Raw genomic sequence first — 19,278 nt, forward strand, 5'->3', positions numbered from 1 at the left:
GACCAGCTGCAGTAAATACTTTTATGTTCAGACGCATATTTATGTATCACTTCATGTGTACCATTCACCTGTGCAGTAACACTAGTTATGGTAGTAACAAGCCCCACAACTACAGCTGGCAGTCCGTCTTTATTTTCTAGTATAGCACTGCAAATAAGAAATCTTTAAAATGTAGACATGGGTAAGCAATAGCACAAACTGGAACACAGGGAACAAATTTGTCTTTTCCCTTTGTCAAAGGCCACTGTGTTGTAGTAATGTGAATGCCAAAGGCCTTGAAGTAACTGAGTAACAAGTCAATGCCATTGTTTTGCTCAGCTATAAGCCATCAAAGCCGTCGCTAATCTTTCCTCATCGAGGACAGCGTGTTCTTGAGCTTAAATTTCAGACAGAGGATGTGAAAAATGTGCTGAAAGATGTGCTATTACTACTGTAGTAAAAAGGGCAATGCTACAGATAGTACTTAAATAAATAACAAGTTACTCTTTTTCTGAATGCATTTCACAACTATTATTGGAAATATTTATCATAAATCTTTTTGGAAAAATAGGGGTAATTTGCATAGTAAAAATTACTGAATTTAAGGCAAACCCATGAAAAACTTGCTCTTAGTTTTGACATTTGTTTCTTAGGAACTTTAATACTGAGAACAGGCGCAGCTGTTCAGAAGGTTTAGAAAACAAATTAGGCAGGTTTCATAGTACTGTGCCAACCTTTGTGCCCTAAGAAGGGTTGACTTAAAAATCTTCATCGTAAGGTTGTTAACCTCACCATTGTTTGAACCACAGAGTATCAACCAGATGTCTGATTCTGAATCTGCTCTACCTTATTATGTACGCTTGGTTTCATATATAGCCTATAGTATTCATCAACACCACAATATGTGCTGGTTAAAAACCCCACACAGTACACAGTGAAATACATGACAGTTATCCATTATAAATTCTATATAGATATCCATACCTTTTACAACACACCAGTGAACTCTACAAATACATGAAATGAACAATTTAAAAACCAGAGCATGTACCTTGTTGCTTCTAAAAAAGCCTTCAGCTTTCAGTGTTTTGCTGGAAACATTCAGAAGACGCAAGTCATTGTAGCAACGTTCTAATACTACCCGCATTGTTTCAGCGGGCAGGTGTGTAGCCTAAAATAAAACATTGACAGTAAGGTAACATGCACATTACACGTAATTTCAAATACTGGAACAAGTATTTTATTTTTTGAAATTATTCATAGGGAAAGGTTTGTTTATTGACTTATAAATTGCAAAAGACAATGTGGGGGAAAAACCTCCCAAACCTGTTCAGTCCCAGTTCCTTTCCTCCATCCTTTGATATACAGCAAATGTTAGTTTTCCCAAAAGGTCAGTACACTAAAATGGCTTGGCTTTGCAGAGAACTGGCAAATTGTTAATGACCAGTAATATAAGGAATTGGTCTTATTACTTAGGGTATGAACCAACTGAAAAGAAAAAATTTTCTCAAGCATCATGTTTTGCACACTGTTCCCTTAATTCTTAATTAGACTGAATTCAAATTACTGAAATCATGTTTCATAACAAATATTACGAAATTACACCAACCACTGAACTATTTTTACACAGAACTGACCGAGTAAGATGTCTGTCTTCCCATTCAATAGAAGCAGTAACATCCCATGGTTTAAGACCATGTAAGAAACGATCTGCACCTTAGTAACAAGCATCTGCCGGGATGAAAAGGAGGGTTTGCAGGCAAAATGTAGACAGTTTTGGATGTTAAATTTCAGTTACTGAAGCCAATGGGGGAAGTTAAATGTTGATTCATTTGCATGGTATCCAGTAACTGACTGGATACTCAGTGAGGTGGTTCAAGTTACTAACCCAGAAGAACATGAACCCAACTCTTTGGTTTCCCCAAAAAACTTATTATCTGATAAGCTAGTAAGCAATACGGCCAGACAGTGGCTAAGCTTGTGCAAAAGCCAAGGTAGAACTCTGGATGGAAGCATGAAGCAGATTGCTGCTTTTAGCAGCAGTGAGCAGATAGACAAGCTCAGTTGTAACAACCATCCTAACCCTACCGGTCATGACACACAGTATGAACTGCAAAAGGTGCTGGTTCTCATTTCATGTATTTAAACTATGACACATTTTCACAGTCAGAATGAATAAAAACTCTGTAATACAAGTCCTTAATGACTGTAAGTTACCTTTGAAATTAGCTGTTTAAATTCTGAAACTGTTTGATTCAAATAAGCTCGTACACTTATTGGAGGAGCAACAGATTCAGTCTTTAGGTCAACTACATGAACCTTTACCATGACCTCTGTAGGGAAGAGAAAAAAGAAAACAAAACCACATATAAGAGAATTCAACAGGCAAAGAAAACACACATACGCTTGTCTGATGTACTGATTAAGGGGTTGCATAAATACATGCAAACAGTAATGAATTTGAAAAGTGGTCCAAATTCAAAATTTCATTTCCAGATTAATGTTAATGCCAGAGACAAAAATATTGCAGTTTGACAAATTTTAGTGTACCTTAGAACAGTTTCAATTAGAAAGAAGTTGGCAACACAGCACAGTATGTAGTTCTGAGTACTGACTTCATAAAATCTAGTACAACAAAGTTTTTCTTCCTTCACACAGCATAATGAAGTTCCATGTTTTACAATTTTTATTTTCATGTCATCATGCAATATATGATTTTAGTCTATCCTTGCCCATATGTAATTACGTGTCTTACCACCAGGTTTATAGCACTGGAAAATTTGGTCAGGTCGTCTTGTTTCCAACAGTAAGTCAAACATGTATGTTGATTTGACACCTCCAAGTAATAAACCCATTGGCGTATCCTCTTCTCCTTCATAAGATCGTTCCAAGTAGTCATGAAACTCATCATATTTGACAAGACGGCAGCAATCCAAAGGAACAGCCTCTTCTAAATCCATTAGCTAAATCATGCACACACAAAAAAAATCCCCAAAACATTTAATAATGGTCTATTTGTGAGTTTAGTTTTTCCCCTGTAAGCTAGAAGTATCTCAGTACATGTACATCCAGGAATCCTTTGAATGCACAAATTTCAGTTTGGTTTTAGAGAAGACATACGAATACATCATATATATTATATACACACATGCACGTGCAATATAGATGCACGGCTTTCAAAATCAAAAAAGAAGCCTGCATCAAAATGCAGAGAAAAGGGAAGTTTGAAAAGTATGTATATAAGCACATGAACTCAGAACCTGGAAGTATATTAAGAGGAATACATTGCCAGCAGTTATACCAAATGGCATCTTAGAAGCCTGAGGAAGTCATAACTACTAGTTACATTCCATGCATCTCAAGGAAATGTTAACACATTCCAAATCTGTAACTGCCTTGCTGGTACTCTCCCAGCCAAAGACACATATGGCAAGAACCAAAGAGTACAAGTAGGTAAGCAAGAACAGACGTCTTCAACTTCTACCTGTTTGTGGAAGGCAGAGATCAACAAATGCTTTGGTGCCCACTGATGTTATTGCATTAGCTATGCAGGAAGTTTCTTGGAAGAATTCTCTTATTACATATCTAATACAACATTTTTACTGCAATACAAATATAAGCATTCAGAATCCTTTCAACTTACTGAGGCTATGGTAAGTCCAACAGCAGCTCTCACTATCTGATTTTAAAATAAGTGTATGTGAAAATCACATAGTCTGCCCTTTTAAAAGGCAGTATCACTCCAGTCAGAAATCCTCTGATGGCTACTAACAGAAAACTTGGTCAATAATCCCCAACTAGAACATCTCTGAACGCTGTCCCCTCAAAACCCCAAACCAACCCCCCAAAACCAACCCACAACAAAAAAACCAGCCAACCCCCCTCAAACACTCCCACAGCATTATAAATTTAAAAACTGAAGATACATAATAGCAGAAAAAGTTATATCTAGCAATTAAACTATTCTGTTATGCATAGCATACCTTGTAAGCTATTTCCACAGCTTCCTTCAGTGTCCTGTCCTTATGAACCTCTAATTTGTTCTCCATCATTATTTGTTTTGTAGGATGCATGCAAAACAATTTAATCTATGAAATACAAAAAGAAAAAATCATCACGAAGGTATGTGCAAATACCTTTCACATTCAAGTACGTTTACATTTACAACCCTATATTCAAACAATCTAATACAAAATATATCCTTAGCTCTACTGCAGCTACAGGACAGTTTCCTTTCAGCTGGTTACACAACTGCAGATAGAAAACGTCAAAGACAAAGTAGATAGCACTACTGTGTATGTACGTGTGTTTACATCTTTTTGCAAGCTAGGGTACAACATCTATAACCAGAACATCTTTAAACTGTAACCAGTGTGCAAATCCTCCAAAACAAAATGCACGTAGGAATGATGAATGTGAAATTCCTTTTTCACATACAGAGTTACGTATTTCACAACCATAGAGAACCTTCTAATAAAACAATCACTTGATTCACAGGTGGACCAGCTGACTGTCATGCTTGTAAGTCATAGACGAAATATTTTGTTTGTTACTATTGAATCTACGGTGGGAAAAAGGTTCTGCTCTTTCTGCCAAATAATAATTTTAAATTAGTTTAAGAAACATCATTTCACAAAGCAAAGGGTCACAACATGAAAAGATTTAACAGTACGGAACACCTGACAGAGCATTCCATATGCTTTGGAATTCTTTTTGCTGAAATCAAGTGATGTCAGATTAACTATAGTTTTGTTTTGGTTTTAATACCAATTCCAATTCACATGGAAGACAGGCACTCAACAAAAATCTCTGGTGAATACCTCTAACAGATGCCCCCACTGTGTGCAGCCTTCCAAAAGGCGTACAATTCATTTTAAAGAGTTATTAATACAAATACACTTATCACAAGAGCCCTTCTATTGTAGTAAAAAATTACTATTTACTATAGAGACATTTCTTGCTAGAAATGTATTGTTACTTTATTCAGCAGAAATTCTAACCTTGCAAGTGTTGCGCTCAATTTCACGTTGCCTCTTCTCTTGTTCTTCCAGTTCTCTCTCTTTCTGTACCAACTGTTTAATATGCTCTGGATACTCATGTGCCTCAAGAAACTCTGCCAGTAAAAAAAAAGCAATAGTTTAAAAAAATAGATTTTTCCACAGTGGGCAACATCTTAGGAAATATGGGTATATTTAATAGTTAATCTATCTTGCCTTCTTCCCTCTCTCTTCTCTGCCCAAATTTCCCACTATACCACGTCCTGTTCTCATTTTCATGATTTAAATGAAACCAAAGTCAGCCTTTTATTCCCCTTAATTATACATCAGCAACACAAGAAAATGCTATTAGCACAAGATTAATGTTCCAGTATCAGTAAGGGAAGCTTTGCTGTTGTAAAGAAATATACTAAGACTTGAACCTGTTTTTACAATAAAGGTAAATTCTGTTCTAGAAGTGAATTAGCTGATAATAAAAGTCACGAGATATCAGGTATTGTCTATATCGTAGTAAAATAAATATTGCACTTAATAAAGATTAATGTACTTCGTGAGATTTTGTTTCAGAAAGAGAAACAAAAAACAAAAACAGAACATGCAATACTTCATTAAGTTAAAAAAAAAATTTGAAAAAATCTACTTTTGCAAATACAGTTGTCTTCCAATCCTGGTGCCACTCCTATTGCAAGGAATTGGGCAAATAATTTTTCAGATTTAAAGATGTGTTTGGCATGTTCAAGTAATCTGAAATAGCAGATTCAGTTTCTTCATTTGCTTGTTGAGGAATTAACAATCATAGCACTTACAGGAAAACCCATTTCCAAAGACAGCTCTTGACCCATAGACTTTGTTTATGGCTGCTATTTATTCTTAAACTTCATACAATTTACAATCACTTCTTGTTCAGAATGAATAATATTGTTTCAATGACTCAAACATTGAAATTATATTTTTTTTGGGTTGCTCTTAAGACTTACTACTTTATCAATTTGTTGATAAAAGGCTTTGTTTTAACAGTATCCTTCTTGTGTTGAATCCACTTCAAAACTATATAAAAGCACCTACTTCAGATACTGTTACTTTAAAATGAAATAACATATTTTTATAACTGCACTGTCCCCTGTATCATGAATTCTCAGAAACAAAGAGAAGCCAGCAACACTAATTTTGTGAGATACTTAGATTTTCCCCTCCCTCCCTATTTCCTCAAAGAAAATACCATTGTTCAACTGTATTGAGAAAAGAGTAGAAAAGTAAAAGAAAGAAGTAGAAAAGTAGAAAATAGTAACATGTCTGAAAGTACTCTGTGTACAATGAAATAGATTGCTGCTAAAAATAAAGGTGGTTTGTGTTTAGGATGTTGAAATGAGATTACAAATTTGCTCCAAGTATCATAAAACACTTTTTAGAATATACTGATGTAGAAATAGTTGCAAATCTACTTTTATTAATTTTAGTATTGTTTTCTTGTGGGTTTTTTTAATAAAATTTAGTATAAGCTTAGATTTTTTTAATTTGTATTCCAAAAAACATTAAAGCTTGTTTTACTCATCCTTGCACTGCTCATTTCTTTCCTTATTCTTGCTAATAGGCATCCTCAGTTTCTCATGGTGGAATTCAAAATTTTACCCCAAAAGCAGCAGTTAAAGGAAGCAGACAACTATTCGATTCCCTCCAAAATATTTACAGCAGCAGAATAAGATAAACAAAATGTTATTTTCAAAGGTATTTTATTCCCTCCTCCACCGGACACATTACAAGTTGGCATGTTACAAACTTTCTCAAGTATACAAGTCTTTTCTACGCTTGCATGTTCTTCAAAAAGAATGAGTAGGCCCCAAAAGCAGCTACATAATGTGAGGTGCCAAAGGTTTCAGTTGTAAGATTCTACTCTTATTAAGTAATACATAATTTCAGTTTACCAATTAAAAATAAAATAAACCCAGCTATCAAAATATTCTCCCTACAAAGGATGATTTTAAGATTCTTGAGAACTTGAATCTATTCTTTAGGCCACCCAACCTCTTGAGCATTTAATGGAAAAGAAGAAAAAAAAAAAAGTAGGAATGCAGAGATATGAGAAGTTTTTTAACTGCCTTTGAAAGTTTTTGTGGCTTCTCATCTGCTTAAGCTATTAGGAAAAATTATTCCTTGACTGTTCTGACAATTGAACTATATACACCCCCAAAACTTAGAACAGTCTGCATTATTTATCAGCCTAACTTCAGCCAGGCTACAGACTGACAAATTACCCTTTGTAAGTGCAGACTACTGAATTCTTCCTTTAAGAAAAAATAAATACAGCTTTGATGTTGCAAGCAAATTAATCTTTGGCTCAATTCAACCAGTTAGAGTATTAACAAAAATACTTGATTCTTCCAGGCACTTACTGCTAGTGAGAGCAAGCGTGGCTAGCCACTGCTGCTCTTGCTCTCTTTCTACAGCTGTGATTCTAACAACGGATTAACAAAAAGGGGAAAATAGCAAACTAACATGCTTCCTTCTATTTTGGTATTAGTTAAAAAAAGTTCTATTCTATCAAAATTTCATTTACTACTGCATCATTTAGGTGTGCTCAGATTTTAAATGAGAAACATTAAGTGTTTTCAAGCAAATAATAGAGTATTAAAAATATCTACAAGAGAAATCCTGGTAGTTTACACTTATTAGTAATATGAAAGACTAAGACCCTATGAAATTAGCCAATAATTGAATGAAGACTCCAACCAGACACTCCTGTTTTGAATCCAAATAGAATCTTCATTTTCCACTGTACCATATTTCAAAGATTAATCAACCTGTCAGCTATTACATGGGGCCAGGCATCCTCTAAGCCCTAGTGAACTAATCAGAGATGAGGGGAATAAAAGACAGTGAAATCCAAGATTTGTTTCTAACTATGTAACTTATAGTATATTTTCTCACCTCTTAACTGAAACACAAACAATAAGGGCTGGTTATAAAGTGTAAAACTTTGCCATTATGAAGTTCTTACATACTCATTTTTAAAGAACATAATTTTTATTCCACTATCAATCGTGACACTATATAGCATTATATTACAGCTTATTCAGTGTCACTCAGTATATGTGTTTTTCATTTCTATGGTATATAAAACACTAAAAAAAAAAAAATCAGAAAATTTATTTTGTGATGACCTCCTAATGATCCATAAAGGTTTACTATAAAAAGAGTAACAAAAAGACATAAAAAAAGGCTTCCTATATAAAAGTTACTTTAGTTTACCCTAAAAATACCAATACCAACATCCTCACAAAAATTAGTACTCATCACATGTAAAACATCTCCTTATTCCACAACACAATCTTACTAGTTAAGAACTGGAAAACATACTTACTTGCATTTCTTGTGGGATCCTTCAGTCTGTATATCAGCATGTATGCATTTGTGGAGCTGTAGAGAAAAGAATAGTTATCTGAATTTCTCAGATAGGAGGACAATAATTACTTCAAAAGTTGTTTGTTTGTTTGTTTTTCCCCCAGTAAGGAGCTATCATACATATCTTAGCAATACGCCAACCAAGAAGAATTTTCAAAAACAAATATCATGTTATTTTAATGATCCGAAACAGCAGTTAGCATAGTTCTTACAACTATTTGAAGCATCTACTATTACTTTTAAGCTAACACGTTAAGCACATATATCTTGGCCATTCATCTGATTACACTAAAACACCACCAGAAAGAAAAGTAATATTACAGTACTACTAACCTAGCAAAAGCACTGGAATAATAGCCTCTGCTTCCAGAAGATCCACCATATGTTTTCTTAATATCTTCCTGAGTTATCTAACAGAAAATTAATTTAATGATTATTTGAGAAACTTGCACTAATCAAGATGCATTTATTCTCATTAGGAAAAATGGCATTACATAGTTAACATGCAATATTAATAATTCTAATTTTTTAAAAATATTTCTGCTTATTTGCTGACTGCAAAAAAACTGTTTCAAAGTGATCTGCTTCTTCTTTTTTAGAAGTAGGAACTTCTTAAAAAAACAATATCCAGGTTCTTGACTGCAGTAATGTTTATGAATACATGTAACACCTGAAATGCATCAGCAGGACAGGTTTAACAGCACAATCCGGGTTGTAATGGATCTACAAATACATTTCTCTAAGCAAGACATATTCTTCACGTGTATAGAAGGCAAAATTCTAAATCCAGCCTGGTCTGTACACGAATAAAGGCTTCTTTATGAACCACCCCCCCCCACCATCAAGAAGAAACACTCCTCCCCTGCAATGCTCAAAACCCCATACAGAAGTAAATAAACCACCCCCCCTAGAAATCAGGTAAGCTAATGAGTGAAACGTATATGGCAGGACATTAGGATGAGAAGATGAAACAAAGTAAATGCTTGAGATACCTGCACATAAAATCAGCTTCATTATACGTCAGTGCAAAACGACATGCAAAATAGAAACTTATTGGTTCATCTATGAGTACACAAGATAAATAAAAATACCATTTTTACCTTGCTAACATGCTGATCATTAAAGCTGTACCACTGGTCATCACTAAAAGATTTTATACAGGCATAATAATGGCCACCAGCAGCACTTCCAGAATGAACCATAACAGAAAAGAGCTCATACAGTAAAGAACTCTGGGGAAGAAGAAAAAGGTGTGATACATATGAAGTAAAGGTAACCAAATGATCATTTAAAAAAATTTTTAAAACAACTACACGAACCCAAATATATAAATAGTTGTACGTTACAAAACGGACTGGTATAACAGAAGTGCATCACTGCAACAGACACTGAACAAAATTAGAGGTCTGATATGCTAAACATTATACAACAGTATGTAATAATGGAAGTAAAGAGGAATCTCCCCTTTCGTTGGTGGGAAGAGAGAAAGAGAAAAGACTAAACAACTTAAGAAAAAAAATAATCATGGAAACATTTTTTAACTGGCTTAATGCATTACTGTTACTTCTTTTCTGTACAAGCTCTGAATTTGTGAATTCTTAGCTAGATAGGTATGAAACGTATCTCCACACAAGAAACAAAAGTAATGACTAACTTGCCTGTAGCTACAAAGTTTAGGCTTATTTGCTATCACCCTTCTCTGCATTCTTGAAGATTGCTTTGTCCCTTAATGTATATTGCAAACCAGCAACACGCCATTCAACGCTTATCAACACTCTACATTAATTTCTCTCACACCACTCCAAGTTTGCTGTCATAAATCTTTCTTTTCATAACTAAAAGGATGGAAATAAATGGTACTAAGGACATCCATTCAGTGCTGTGTATACATTAAAAAAAAATAAGACTGAACAATACTCACTCACTTAGGTGTTACAAGAATTACATTTTTTTTAGATTGTATAGAAGAAATGCTCTGTAAATTCTTAGCATGGACTACTGCATCCATTATTAAGATATCCAAACCAAAAAGCTAACAGCATGGCTTGACAACTAGTTTGCCTAGAACAAGTAGTATGTGTTAATTGGGCAAAGCTACTGTCAATACTAGGACATGACATTTGCATTACAGATACATTACAATAGTCTGTCCCTATTCCAGTCAAGTGACTATCTATTAATTGCTTTCTTTTTTTCCAGCTAAGATTGACAGTGTTTAGAACATTTATCAAAAAACCCTCTCAAATGGTTTAACATAAATGTAAACAGGGACAGATGCACACATTAAAATGCAAGTCAGCCTTTAAATATTTATGAAAGTAACAGTTGCAGCCAAACAGCTTTTCCTAACAAGTCTGAATAAAACCTATTGGCCAAACTTCAGGTGAGCTCACTGAATAACGACACATGAAGTACATACTGTAGACATTACCATAAAACTCAGAGGAGTTTTGATGAATTTTGTATTGGCAAGAAAACTCAGGTTTCTCAAAGATCTGTGCTAATCTTTATGTCCCATAGAAGGATGACTGCTATCCTAGACTGACTGGCTGCTCAATTCCTTTATATTAACTCAAGATGACCAAATGAATATTTAACATTTAGACCCATGGCCTCATCTATATGGCCATTTTTATAAGGACAAGAAACAGATGGCAGAGACTGATCAAAACTTTATAATCTTATCCTGCTAAGCTGCAAGACGCTTTTGCAGCCAAAGCTGGTAGGCCTTTGACAATTGGCCTCAAAAAAATCGACTACTCACAAGACAAAGCAGTCTTCAATCTGATGGTCTGCTGCCAAAACAAGTTATCTGGGAATTTTTAGTCTGACAAGCTGGGAAAACCTTTATTCTCAGGTGACCTTCAAAATCAGTTGCATGCTTTCCTTTGCTGTAATATCAGTTTTTGGAATTTGAATAAAACCACACACTCCTACTCCCTCACCCCCAATATCAGCATTAATTATATTTTTATCATTTATATTTGTGGTGGGTTGACTCTGGCCAGCAACTAAGCACCCAACCCAGCCAGTCACTCATTCCTCCCCTTGAGTGGGACAGTGGAGAGAATCAGAAGAGCAAAAGTGAGAAAAACTTGAGGCTGGAGATAATGACAGTTTAATAAGAGAAGGAAATAAGAAGAAAAAAAAAAAAAAGATGCAATGATGCAAAGGCATTACTCACCACCTCCCAACCAGCAGAGCAATGCCCACCCAGTCTCTGAGCAACAGCTACTTTGGAAAGCCCCCAGTTTTTACTGCTGAGCATAACATCACACAGCAACAAATACAGTACAGAATAACCCTCTGGTCAACTCAGGCCAGCCATCCCAGCTACGTACCCCTTCCAGTCTCTTGCCCACCCCTAGCCCTACTCATTACAGGGGCAGAATGAGAAACAAGAGAAAGCCTTGGTACTGTGCAACACCATTCAGCAAGAGTTAACACACTGGTGTGCTATCAACACTGTTCTAGTCACAAATCCAAAACAGAGCACCATACAGGCTACTATGAAAGAATATTAACTCCATCTCAATCAGACCCAGTACAACGTTTTTTTTTAAACGTACCTTTTCACTGCCAGCTTTAGAAAGTCTTTCTGCTGCACTATTGCTTTCAAGGCAGATTCCTTCATCAACTCCATCATCATTAGAAAAATCATTGCTCATCTGATCACTGTGACAACTGCCTTCATTTTCAGCTCCACTATCAGTGCAACTCTCAGTCTGAGGAGACTTCTTAAAAATAAAACACATACATACTATTATACAACATTTAAAGTTACACGGAACAAGAAATGGCAATACGGTTGTGAAATTAAAAAATTCCAATCTGCAAAACAATGAAACTCCTCAAAAACCTAGAGACCTCTGCAATTCAGCATTGAGAACAGACTTGTTTCTGTTAGTAACTGTCTTCAGTTCACGTCTTAGATCAATATTTTCTCATCTCATGTGCAACTGAGTGGCAATTACCTGGTTTCATACTTGACAGGATTATATCTCTTACTAGCCTATTCCATTCAATTAAATATCTTGGAAGTCTAATACCAGGTAACAAATACTATTGTAACATGGGCCTGTTAATCAGAACTTATTTGACTGGAAATATTTTCATCCACAGTCAAAGACTTTTTTCCATTTCAACTCATTGGACAGAGTCAAGGTATTATAGTAAGACTGGTCAGTGCTCTATTAGCTTAAAAGCTTGATGTCAACAACACTATGAATACAGTTCGTTTAGTACAAGTCAGTATATCCATCTCTTACCTGATCCTCTTTCCTCTGGATAATTTTTTTGATTTTCTGATAGTTGCTAATTTTGTCTCAAGTTCTGTTCTCCCAGATCAATCTTCATTCTCATTTAGCCCCCCCAGTAACACTTTGAGAGGTATCAAATTGCTTAAATGGCACACTTCATAAAACAAAGGTTTGTATAGAGTCAGAAAAGCCTCTCCATATGCACATCAACACAGTATTTCTCTTATGCCACTATGAACTAGCAAAGTGACATAATGTTTTCAGGAATGAAATTAGAGGAATAAATTTAGTCTTTAATGCAGAAGGCACATTAAACGCTTTTCGGTGAATGTAACTGCACAACATGAATTTTGGCCAAAACCAGAAGAGTTAAAAGCCAGATGGAAGTGAAAAACAAAATTTTAAAAATCTAATTTCTACAGCATACACAACATTGTGAGTCAGAGGAAAGGAATTAATCATTAATGTTTTCTGGACTAACTTCAGTGTCCAGAGTTTCAAAACTTTACATCACCTCTTGTGATCAAAACAGATTCAGACACAAGTCTAAAAAATATGTTTTATTTCAGACTTGCAGTATATGTAGAAGCCCTGAGAGTTCTGCTTTTAAATCACTCATGTGAAGATAGAAGAAATTAGGAACAGCTTTTTTACAGAAGCATGGAAACCCTATAGTGATTAGAGAATATGCTTCCTTTTCAGTATAGCAAAATTCCACATGGACAGATTTTAAAAGTTCAAATTAAAACATTGCCATGGCTAAAGAACATTTATGTAGATGAATAATGTTGTTAAAATGGGTTTATTAGACTGACATTTTAATTGAGAAACTTTAACTTTCTTGAAGACTTTTCTCTGAAACCAAACACCTTACCTCATCTTCAACATCAATGAAGACACTCATGTCTAACTCCTCAGGAAAAGTCATACGATCATTGAGTTTAATTCTGTGCATAGTGGTATAATCAAAGTCAAATCTCTTCAGCTGTAATGTCAGCAGATACGGAAAATGCAAGAACCGCAGACCCTAAATGAAGCAAAGACAAGATTATGCTACCATTGTCAGGATTTACCAAAAGCAATTTTCGCAAGTGATTTGGACAGTCTTTACCTTCCTTGCATCACATTTCTTCTTACATCGTTCACAAAAATACTGATTGGGGCCATCAAGAATCTCAGGCTGAATGAAAGCATGCAGTGCTTCTTCCTAATAATAAAAAGATGGTACCTGATTTTTAAAGAATGTTTACTATGTAGGTATAAATCAGAATGATAAATTTACATTGAGACTGCAAACGCATACAACTATTTCAATTAAAAATACAACCAAAATTTGATTGACATAAACTTTGATACAGACATAGTCAGGAAAATATGAAGAGAAACCAACCTCTCCACCCAGCCCAAGGTTAAATAGTCAAACCACAATTACTGCTAACTATATTTCATTCAGTATTTGATGAATCCAAATTGTCTTTGTTTTAATAAACATATGAAATAAAATGACATTGACTCCTGTTAGCTTGCACACCACATTTAGTCATGTCTGTTGAGTCAACTGCTGTGAAAACGAGCTTATTTTCTAACCCTGCTTTGGCCCTGTTCTCCCAGAATTTTGAGATGATTGTTCTGCATTTCAAGAGGAGTTTTTCCCAACAGCTACCATCCAATAATTATGGGGGGGTGGGAGGGAGGTGGCAGGAAAAAAAATGTTACTCAGTTCCTCAGCGCCCTGCCTGAAGACCACCTTAGTCCCATTCTACAAAGGGACCTGGAAAACTACATTTGAAGATATTATTTCTAAGTGAAAGGTGGGGAAAGGACCGAGGGAGAGTATTTGAGCTTCACTCCCAAAGGAGTGAGAATCAGATATGGCCATCTTCTATAAAGACAGAACTAGCTTCCTAGCGTAAACCTTATGAGGCAACTGACCAATAACTGCACTTTTGTCCTCTGACAGCTGCCTAAAAGTTCTGTCACTAATGCTTAAATCCAGGAGTTTAATGATTTCTACTTTGCTCCCCTCTACAGCAAACAGTATTCAAAATACAACCAAACTGTCCTCCCCCTAATATAATTTGCAACAACGATGTTGCATATAAGTTATATATACTTGAGAACAAACTTATTCAAACAAAATTGACTAAGAATATTGAGATGGGTTCAGTGAAGAATTTTACCCAGAGATTTTAAAAGTTAAAACTTTTAACCCAGTCAGCTTGGAAGCCAATAGGCTCTGGGTTTCTGAACTCCAAGTGGAACCCCTTAGTTCTCTGTTCACCTATGGAGGTGAAAACAAATACAACTTGCATATTTAGACATTCAGTTTAAAGCAAAGATTATCAACAGAAACAATGTTTTTAAAATCATTATCTCTTACAAAGGACTGTAGCTGTTCCCTGAAGTCTGAATAAGTAAGAAGGGGCTTAACTGGGCAGAGTAAACTCACCAATTTTAACATGCCTGGCACAGAACTTAAGATTATTATCTACATCATGTTGTTTGATAAGTGACACTTTGGGAGGAAATCAAGGATATGCCAAACTCTTCAAAAAGCCTCCAATTCTTCCCTTCTCCCTTCTTTCTTTCTGAGAACTCAGGGAAGCAGCAAGAACAATAATATAACAAATGTTTTACAACAGCTCTGTTGCTGTTGTAGGAGAAAGGACTTTTGAAAAAGGACTGTATTCAGGGTGACAACTACTCACAAACGAAAAATGTGCCAAACTCAATGGAACAACTGTACGCTGAAGGCAGTCATCTCACTTTACCATTTTTGGATCCAGCCAGAAAAGCCTTTGAACAGCCCTGAAATCACAGCTCTTAGGCAGAGATACTCTCTAGACACGTGAAAACATTTTAGAGTCTGAATTGAACTGCTGTCTACATATATACTTCCTAAACGCTGCAGAGGCTGAGTTGCTTTTTACTCAAGGTCAACAAATACCTAATGTTTAGTATGATTATGCACTGAAATGTGAGGAATCTTATTCTAAAATGTAAGAAAGAAGACTAAGCAAGTTACAACCCTGCTTAAAAAGAAAGGGGAAGAAATGGATTACTCCATTTTCACTATTCTGTGAACTAGTTAAGGAATTAATATTCAGAACTATTTAAATGAAAGAAAAAAGTTAATAACCACAGAAAACATGAAGTGTAGAAAACATCACATAATGACCATTCATTCATAATGAACTCTTATGAATCAAATGCCAGTTATGACAATAAAAATATATTTCAAGTGTAAGAAAAAATTTGCAATTCATGCATCAACATGAATATGAATGAATGGGAATATAGGAATGATGGGACATAAATGGTTATGTAATGCTTACATAGACTCACATGATGTGCAATTTAACAAGGAAACATGCTATAAGTTTTTACATATGGAAAAAAGTAATGATCCTTCAGACCCCCCAAAACTGAATGAAGTATTATTACATTACTCTTGCAGTTTCACTGCTTACCACACATAGCAAGCTATGCTTTGAAAAACCTGATTAAAACTCTTGAAAACTCTGGTATTTTTGAGCTATATGAATTTCCATGTATTTTTCAATCCTTGTATAAGGAACATCGCGGTTCCTCAGGGTTACTCATTTGTGTCTCCTGCAGTTTCCTCCTATATAATCTCTACACCAAAGTTAATTCTGCTGATAGGGCATTTCTTAATACAATTCCTATTCTAATGCAGTTCACCATTTTCTACTCTGACAGTTTACTCAGCAAAACCAGTGACAAAGCTTCTACGCTGCACAACCTATCACATGACATCTCCCATTTTTGTGCAACTCTACTTTTAGAATAAATGTTACCTTTGAAGTTATCTTCAAAGAGGTAACTATTATGTAGCCTTAGAGCTACCATGCATTTCCAACATTCCCAACACACACTTCAAAATATACCATATATGACCAAGCAATAGATTAGTATGACAAAGGCTACTTCAACTTTTTTTATAGTTCACAGAATCAAAAGAACAATATAGGCTGAGACTTCTGGAGATCATCTGATCCTAACTCCCTGCACAAAGCAAGTCCAACTTAAAGCACATTGTTCAGGGCCTTGTCCAGCCAAGTTCTGAGAATATCCAGTTTTTAATATTCTGTTTATGAGATTTATAACACTTAGCATACTAAAATGCCATAACAAACAGTTCAAACTAATTATTGTCTGGCAAAAGATAGGCACTTTGGACACACTCTTCACAAAAATGCATCATGATATAATCAGTAGTTTGACAGGTATCTTACTGCAAGCATTTGTAAATGTGTAAATTTGCAAAACCTGTGAGCAGGAGTAGTAAAACCTTTATGAAAAGTTACACAATAAATAGCAAAAGGCAAAACTGTTCTTGGAGAAAACCAGAAACTAATTGCCATCTCAGAGTTTCAGACCTCATCTAGTTTTCCCATGTCCAAATAATATGCTCAACTAAAAATACAAGACCTTGTTGTTACCAATGTAGCTTAAAAAAAAAAAGTATATATCAAATCATCCATATTCTAACTGCCTTCAACAGTTTTAGTTTGGCAATGACACCACAAAATAAGTTCACACAGAAGTCCAAATTAATTTCTGCCCAAAAGTGGTCTACTTGTATGCGTACTTACACCCTCAAAAGAAAAACTAACATACAAAAGATGGTGGAAACTAACAACACTTAACAAAACAGAACTGTACGTGCTACATCTCCAGAATACTTGTATTATTACTAGCCTTTTGGTATTACAAAGCAATTACCACTGTTTTCTAAGTAACATAATTTCAGCATTCCAGCTGGATCCCCATTGCATCCACTCTTCTCTCAGCTGTTCTTCATCTTGCAAAATTTTTAAGTTTAGCTTATGTCTAATGCTGTTAAATTCAGGCATCTATACAAAAGATACCAGTACCTACAAGAATCAGTATGTGAATTGCTGCTCCTGTTTACCTCCTTGAAATAAGCTATATATTTTTATATCTATATTTCTACTGACCTCCAGAAAAGACTGATTCAGGTTTTTTTAAACCATATTCTTGAACAACGCAGATAGCGTAAGTAGTTTTTCAGAAACTATCTTGAGATACATACTGACAAGATCTCAGTGCCCCAGAGCTGCCCTAATGAGTTTGCAGCTATGTAGTCTTATTACATGAACTTAGAGGATGGAGTGGGGAATCAGAAAAAATACTTCAAAATGCAAACCTTAAAAACATACTGAAGAATTTCAGAATTAGTTCGTATTAGGAAATAAAGCAAGCATAACATTATCCTTCCAGTTCTTCAATATTCCCATGTATTTAGAAGTAATACATATATATTTATAGGTAAATGCAACATTTTAGGTATCTATGTTTTTTGGTAGTACACAATGTCGAACAGTGGGATAATACACTTTATGCGGCATTCTACAGATTAACCTTACTTAAAGCTCATACATCCATTCTCTCTTATTAGAAAGTAATGGAAAATCACTTACCTCTAACTAGAGTTCTTTGAAGGTAGTATCCTCCTTAGATCCCCTATCTTGGGTTGTGTCGCCTGCTGCAAGTTCCCTCAGGAGCTGACTAGCAAGGTCTAAAAAGTTTTACATTCCCTTCTATAAGCCCTATTAGCGCATGTGTGAAGTTTTTGCTCTCTCTCTCATACCCTTTTACCTACACCTACTAAATCACCACCATCTATGGATCAATGGAGGATACTACCTTCAGAGAATTCCATTTAGAAACAGGCGATTTTTCCCTTCTCCAAAAGCAAGTATCCTCCATATCTCCCCACTGTTGAAGACTACAAAACTAAAAATTACATCTGCTATAGATAACACAAATGCAGGGAGGAGAATCAACTGAATAGAATCAGAATACGAATTAAAAAAGCTCAAAAATTGAAGCATCAATACAAATTGCAACCATGTAACTCTGTGTAACAAAAATCTTAAAACTATTTTCCTCAATGTTGTAAACCCAGTAAATGCCGATTTATAGGAGAAATATCAAATACTACTGAAAGTAATCTGATATTTAAGTTCTTAATTGTTCAAGCTTTCTGTGTTTTTACAAATATACAAAGTCTTTTTTTTTTAGCATTCCACTACAGACTTCTCTACTAACAAAGAAAAAAATTTCAATTTGAGACACATGTACAATGCATTGTTAAATGCAGAATACAACTACATGAACTGAATAGTTTTCATTACTTTATTCAATAATGAGATTTTTCCGATCTATTAAAAATTACAAAAAAAATTTTGATTTAGGCAATATTTCTAGAAATTAGTTTTACAAGGTGAAAACGGAAGCCATCTATATAAAATATCAATCTGTATCAATACAGCATCAATTAGCTGGATAGTTCTAAAATATTTTAATGTGATCTTAAAAAGAATTCAAAGGACTTTACTAACTTGAATCCTTTATGTGAGATCCATGTCCTTCATATCTTTACTACTTCTCAAGATTGGTATTTAAAGTATGAAGTGCTTTGAACCTACACTGCAGTTTCACCTAATTCTAACAATTCTCCTCTTAACAGAATTACTGTTAAGAATCGCAGACTATTGGTGCTTAAAAAATATTGCCAGCATACTAAATACAAAAGGAATATATATAATAAATAATCCTGGTAAGCCAATTACATAACCAGTGTTTGTTTAAAACAA

At 35.0% G+C, this 19,278-nt stretch overlaps 1 protein-coding gene across 1 annotated transcript in view; it reads right to left on the bottom strand.

The window, feature by feature from the left end:
- The window catches only part of USP47 (ubiquitin specific peptidase 47), a 57,474-nt gene that overhangs the window by 13,468 nt on the left and 24,728 nt on the right, over window positions 1–19,278 (bottom strand). The window contains exons 10-20 of the mRNA XM_010563786.1: window positions 13,746–13,841; window positions 13,509–13,661; window positions 11,945–12,112; window positions 9,476–9,607; window positions 8,709–8,785; window positions 8,335–8,390; window positions 4,980–5,092; window positions 3,963–4,067; window positions 2,735–2,942; window positions 2,197–2,312; window positions 1,031–1,150 (exon numbers count right to left, since the gene is read on the bottom strand). Coding sequence (XP_010562088.1) covers window positions 1,031–1,150; window positions 2,197–2,312; window positions 2,735–2,942; window positions 3,963–4,067; window positions 4,980–5,092; window positions 8,335–8,390; window positions 8,709–8,785; window positions 9,476–9,607; window positions 11,945–12,112; window positions 13,509–13,661; window positions 13,746–13,841 — 1,344 coding nt within the window. The remainder of the gene's footprint in view (window positions 1–1,030; window positions 1,151–2,196; window positions 2,313–2,734; window positions 2,943–3,962; window positions 4,068–4,979; window positions 5,093–8,334; window positions 8,391–8,708; window positions 8,786–9,475; window positions 9,608–11,944; window positions 12,113–13,508; window positions 13,662–13,745; window positions 13,842–19,278) is intronic.

This window comes from Haliaeetus leucocephalus, unplaced genomic scaffold (genome assembly GCF_000737465.1).
Source record: "Haliaeetus leucocephalus isolate CR32 unplaced genomic scaffold, Haliaeetus_leucocephalus-4.0 Scaffold173, whole genome shotgun sequence".
In the NCBI taxonomy this organism is placed as follows: domain Eukaryota; kingdom Metazoa; phylum Chordata; class Aves; order Accipitriformes; family Accipitridae; genus Haliaeetus; species Haliaeetus leucocephalus.